This window comes from Pleurodeles waltl, chromosome 8 (assembly GCF_031143425.1).
Source record: "Pleurodeles waltl isolate 20211129_DDA chromosome 8, aPleWal1.hap1.20221129, whole genome shotgun sequence".
Classification (NCBI taxonomy): domain Eukaryota; kingdom Metazoa; phylum Chordata; class Amphibia; order Caudata; family Salamandridae; genus Pleurodeles; species Pleurodeles waltl.
In genome coordinates this window covers 1,480,857,221-1,480,863,658 of record NC_090447.1, presented here as the reverse complement: position 1 = coordinate 1,480,863,658, position 6,438 = coordinate 1,480,857,221, and the positions used below count along the sequence as shown (strand labels likewise).

The window sequence follows — 6,438 nt, the reverse complement described above, 5'->3', positions numbered from 1 at the left end:
TGGAAGATTGCAGTCTGGTTGGCGTCGCTGGATTCCGCCAACACGCCTTGGCACACGCAAAGCTTGCGGTTAGTGGAAAATGGCACTGCCCAGGATCGGGAGGGACCTGGTAAAATCTGCCCAGGAGGGGGAGCCAGAGGGGCCTCTCAGCAACTCAGAGAGCCCTCAGAAGACCAGGCAGCGCACACAGGAGTCCCACAGCACAGGGTCAAAGGAGGTGCAATAGGAGGTGCACACAGCACTACAACAAAGGATCCCACGCCCCCCGAGAACCACTCAGGAAGCTGTGCGTGGCACGATAGAGTGCAAGGGGCCAGAGCTGCACGCTGCACAAAGAACTTCGTGGAAGGATGCCAGCAAGCCTTGGCAACTGCAAAAAACCAGTGCACATGGTTACTGTCTTGTTTGGGGAGGCAAGCTCTTACCTCCACCAAAGTTGGACAGTAGAACGTCAGGACCATCGGGGCCACTTCAGTCCACCACTCGTGATGCTGGATCCACACAATTCGTCAGGAGAGGGGACCCACACCGCCCGTCATCAATGCAAAGAGGTGCCTGCTGAAGCAGGAAAGTGACTCCTTCACTTCAAGGGAGATTCCTTTGTTCTTCTGGTGCGGGCTGAAGACAGACTGTCCTCTGAGGATGCACAACCAGGAAACAGTTGCAGTTGCTAGCACGAACTAAAGATACAATGTTGCAGAAGTTGTCTTTGCTTCTTTGTTGCATTTTGTAGAGTTCCTGGAGGCTCCAGATGCAGTTTCTTCAGTGAGAAGGTGAAGTAAAGGATGCAGAGGATTCCTGCTGGAGTCTTGCAATCCGAATCTTAAGAAGCACACAAGAGGGAGACCCTGAAAGAGGGATTGGTCAGCTAAATAGGTAAGCACCTATCAGGGGAAGGGCTCTGACGTCACCTGCTGGCACTGGCCACTCAGATGCTCCCAGAGTTCCCTGCCACCTTGGAATCCAAGATGGAAAAACCCAGGGACCCTCTGGAGAAGTTCTGAGCACCATCCCTAGGGTGGTGATGGACAGGGGAGTGGTCACTCCCCTTTCCTTTGTCCAGTTTCGCGCCAGAGCAAAGACTGGGGGTCCCTGAACCAGTGTAGACTCAGTTATGCAAGGAGGGCACCAAATGTGCCCTTCAAAGCATTTCCAGTGGCTTGGGAAGGCTACCCTCCCAAGCCTGCAATACCTATTTTCAAAAGGGAAATGGAATAACACCCGTCTCCCAAAGGAAATCCTTTGTTCTGCCTTCCTGGGCTTGAGCTGCCCATGCAACAGGAGGGCAGAAATCTGTCTCAGAGGTGGCAGCAGCTGGGGCTGCCTGGAAACCCTCAGAAGGCTGGAATGGCAATACTGGGGGGTCCTCTAAGGAGCCCCCAGAGTCCATGGAATTATACAACCAATGCTTGCAAAAGCATTGGGGTATGATTCCAACATGTTTGATACCAAACATGCCTATGTTCGGCGTTACCATTATGTAGATGGACATAGGTAGTGACCTATGTCTAGTACACGCGTAAAATTGTGTCTCCGTACCATGAAGTCTGAGAAAATGGTCCTGGAGGTCGTGGTGGCACCTCTGCTAGTGCAAGGGTCCCTCACACACAGTTACTTTGCAACCTGCCTCAGGGCTGGAGGGCCTGCTATAGGGGTGACTTATAAGTGACCTGGTGCAGGGTAAATGGCAGTGAAAGGGTGCATGCACCTTTTCACACAGGCTGCAATGGCAGTCCTGTAGACGCCTTTGCATGGGCTCCCTATGGGTGGCAAAATATATGCTGCAGCCCATAGGGATCCCCTGTAACCACAATGCCCCGGGTACCTTGGTACCATATACTAGGGACTTATAAGAGGGCACCAGTATGCCAATTTTGGGTGAAATACTGGGTTACCAGTATGCAACAACAAAATTTAGAGGAGAGAGAGCATAATCACTGGGGTCCTGGTTAGCAGGATCCCAGTGAACCCAGTCAAGCACACTGACATCAGGCAGAAAATGGGGGTAACCCTACCCTGGCAAAAAGAGGGTACTTTCCTACAAACCAGCAGTCACAAGTGCAGTTATCCAGGAGGCAACAGGGTCATTATTTGAATGGTGCAGCAGGTGCAGTGTCACTGGGCCCAAAAGTTGCCAGAACTCCTCTAAACATGAAATATTGCTATATTTTACAACTAAACAGGCAGTCATTAGTGTGGTTACCTAGCAAGCACTAGGGTCATGATTTGAATGGTGCAGCAGATGCAGTGGCACTGGAGCTAAAGGCTCTAGGGACCCCACTAAACACAGATTATTGCTAAATTTTACTACTAAACAAGATAGTCAGAAGTGCAGTTTTCTAGCAGGCAATAGGGTCATCATTTCAATTGCACAGCAGGTGCAGTGACACCAGAACCAAACGCTCTAGGCACTACACTAAACACCTAATACTCCTATATCTAGCACTAAACAGGAAGTCACAAGTGCAGTTACCTTGCAGACAGCAGGGTCATAATTTAAATGGTGCAGCAGGTGCAGTGACACCAAGCCCAAACGTTGACAGAACTCCTCTAAACACATAATATTGCTGTTACATCAATTCAATCTTTTATTTCCCTCTTTCATTTTTTAAACTTTTTGGTATTACTTATCCCCAATATACCACTAGTAACAGCACAATATATTGCCTTTTTGTACATAAACCAGCCATAACACTTTAACACTTTCTGAAACTCATACTGAAGAACTACTCAGCAAGTTACAACTTACAACAAAAAACAGCTTATTGTTAATCACATAGGCGAAACCTAATGCATTTACCAATGCTTGTTTACCAATGAGAGCACTCAATAGTTTGGCTAGTAATATAAAAGCTGTGTCCACAGATACACATTCCCATCCTCAAAGACAAGAATAAATTAATAAACGACCTGCTCATATAGCGCACAGAAACTTACAAATATATTCCCCCTCAATTCACACACACACACAGGAAGACACGCCAGCGCGTGCTCACACAGATACCAATACACTCACAAGTCAATCATGCACGGCCACCTTTCATCCACACAGCTGCGTAGACACGGAAACACAAACATAAGCACACTTACACATACGAAGGTCATACAGAAATACTTTAACATATATACGCAGGTACATACAATGAATGCAGGTCAGGCTAGTGAGACAACAGTGTCAGACATCAAACATGCGTTACCTTTTGTGGCTTTGGTGATTGCACATGACTAAGAACAAGTCAGAGAGAACATCTGAAGAAAGACAAAACCAATCTAGGGCTTTGTAAAGTGCATCAATGGTCCCATGTAGCCAGCAATTTTGTTAGTTCAAGTTAAGGCTTGTTCGCCCATGTAATAGATAGCTTTTCTTAGACATGTTACACAGCAGCACAAGCAGCTGCTAGTGTATCTTTAAGTTAAAAAGAAAACACTATGAAGCGATCAATGCTGGGCACATCATAGTGCTTTTTTAAAACTTTAAGACATTCTGCACAGCAGCTTGCGCTGTTGTGTAACATGTCTAAACAAACACTGACAAAACCAATAGATTGCATAGAGGCAAAACCTGTTGGCTTTGCCAATGATTGTTTGTACTTGTGATTTTGTTAATATGGACATGGAGCTCAGCAACACTGAGGGCTTTAAAGGCCAGAATTGAGGAAGCTCTGCAAAGACTAACCTTGAGGAATCGGGGCACAAAGATGGACTTTAAAATAGCCCTCATAGCCTGACATAAGTGTAATTTGTTTATTAAAATATCCCGTATTTTCTAAATTGGCTTTGGATTCTTGTTGAATTATGTTTTGACCTTAGTACTGTTTGAGCTCTGCATAAATACTTTACACATTGCCCCTAAGTTAAGCCTGACTGCTTTTGTGCCAGGCTACCAGACGGTTAAGCACAGGTGTATTTGTGGTTCACCCTGACTGACTGTGGTCATTCTTTGAAGTGGGTTCTCGCCCTTTTAAACAAGTAATCCAATTTCTTACAGTACTCATGTCACCCTTTTAGCTAAACTTCTCAGGGATTACCTCTCTTTTTTCTCTTTGACTCCTAAATGTCCTTGGTCATGTGCACGTCATCATGCTGCGATGGCCATTTTTTGTTTTTGCCAAGGTAAAATAACGTGTGAATACAGTACATTGTTTTTTTCATAAATCTCAACTCGGGAATCTTGTTAAAAATATAATTGGTTTTATTTACATATAATAATGATTGCTAAATGTGATCTTAAAAAGTTATCATTCAAGTTCGAAAAAGGATTAGACATTGCAGGTTTTTAGCAGTGAATCAGCAGGGCAGCACTTCACTGTTTTTGAAACCACAATTTTCAGTGCGTGCATAAACGTAGAAGAGTGAGTGGGCTTAATAGGAAGTTAACTGAACATAGTTACTGCTGAGCCTCGGTTTTTAATTCAGAAAATAAATAACCTCTTGTCATTAAAACAGAGGAATGTTAAGGAAAACAATGAGAGTTGAGGAATGCAAAGTATCTAAAATTTTCTCTATTGTTTGTGGGTCTTTTGTCACAGTATTTCAGAGCTTTAAAAAGCCTTGAGCGCAGAGCCCAGGACGCAAGCAGCTTTGCTGCACTCCTGTATGTCTACCGTAAGTCACAGAGTAGAGATGTGCTCAGTGCAGGCGGGGTACCCCTTCTCTTTAGCTCATGCTTGGAGTCTCCACAATCCACAGAACATGAATTGGCCAAAACCGGTCTTTGTCATCACACTGCCCTGCTTTTCCTGAACTGTTTGACCATGTCAGTGAGCCTCTGCAGACCCTCCACCAGTCCGTCTCCGGTGGTGGCGCAGCATCCTTGGACATGCCACTCATGCCCCCGCACCTTCCGAAGACCAAGCTTTTCCACCAGCTCGGAGGGGCTGCTGGCTCCAGGCAAGTCCTGCTTGTTGGCAAGGACCACAAAAGGCACGTCCTGCATCTCCTCATCATTAATGATGACCATCAGCTCATATTGGGCCTCCTCAAACCTCTCTGAGTCTGTGCTGTCCACTACAAACAGCAGGCCGTCCGTGTTCTTGAAGTAGTGTCTCCACAAAGGTCTTAACTTTACATGGCTGGCAACATCCCAGACAGTGAAGGACACGTTTCTGATAGGCTCCATCGTGTCCACATTGAAGCCAATGGTCGGGATGGTGCTGACGGTCTCATTCAACTTCAGTCTATAAAAGATTGTCGTTTTCCCAGCATCGTCGAGTCCCAGCATCAAGATCCGAGCTTTCAGACCACAACAGCCCATGAGGGTGTCGTAGAGCGAGCTCAGGAGAAGGCCCATGACGTCTACAATATGGAGCCCTGGAGCTTGAATCCTCTGGAGCACAAACCTGCAGTGGGCCAGGATGATCTAAAGTTGGACCTGTGTAACTGGAACTAGTGGGCGACTGAATCCTCAGGAACACCAGCTTTCTAGAGCTGGCACCCTCTTGAGCTTTGTACTGCACTAGACCTCTCCTGAGTTAATGTTAGTGGATTTGTAGCATTTGGAAATGTGGCCATTTTGGAGCACAGTCCTTCTGGAGCCGGAATTCTCTGGAGATTTCACCACAAGAGCTCGAGCTCCGACTTTCCAGACTTTATTAAGCTCGAACCACTGGCAGGTCGTATTCTGTAGCGCTTTCAAGAGCTCAGACCTTCCTTCCTCGAGCCTGGAGTTTCCGGAACTTACGCCCCAGGAGCTGAATCCTTGTTTATTTTCTTATCCCTGGTGACCCCCCGTCTCGTCTCCTGCGCGTTTTCCTCTGGTTCTTGCTCTTCTGCGTCTCTGCGCACGGACTCGGACAATCTTCCTGTTTATACAGTGCTGCTGCCAGACCGAGCCACTGCTTGCTTCATCACTGAGATCATTTCTGGGGGCACGACTCACTGGCCGCCTTCTGATTGGCTGAACCTTCCCGTCCCGCAGCAGGGCTCACCGGGATCACTGTAGTTACTTCCTACTTTCTGCAGGGGCGTCACGCAGGACTCGCAGGAAGACCAACGCTGGAAGGCGCAGTCACAGACACTGGTGACGTGACCGGAAGAGGTTGTCGCTCGTGTGCACTCCTACACGCTTATGTACTGTATCGCACTCAGTTGTAGATTTTATGGGAACCCATAAACTGGGGGTCAAGGTCTGTCAGAAAAAAAGGTGTCTGTCGCGAGGGTCGGGGCTTGAAAGGCAGAGTATGACACACAATGTATAAATTTCAAAAACATATCCTGCAAAGAAATGAGCATCAAGGACACATGTGACAGTAGATCTGCTCTAGAGTACTTAATTAGTCACAACTAGGCTGCATTTTCAAATATCTTACAGGGGTAGGACACCTGCTGCATATCTCTTTCTGTGCACAACATTTTTTAGGGGTCAAAAGAATGGTATGATAATTCTTAATGGTTTACACAGTTCTGGGAGAATTCTGTTTTTTCTCCGGTCACAGTTTT

The 6,438-nt window shown here is 46.6% G+C and overlaps 1 protein-coding gene across 1 annotated transcript; it reads right to left on the bottom strand.

The window, feature by feature from the left end:
• Positions 1-3,652: 3,652 nt before the first annotated feature.
• Positions 3,653-5,974, bottom strand: LOC138248777 (uncharacterized). Its single transcript, XM_069202669.1, has one exon. The coding sequence runs from the start codon at positions 5,288-5,290 to the stop codon at positions 4,721-4,723; it is 570 nt and encodes a 189-aa protein (XP_069058770.1). The 5' UTR covers positions 5,291-5,974; the 3' UTR covers positions 3,653-4,720.
• Between the last annotated feature and the right edge of the window lie 464 nt (positions 5,975-6,438).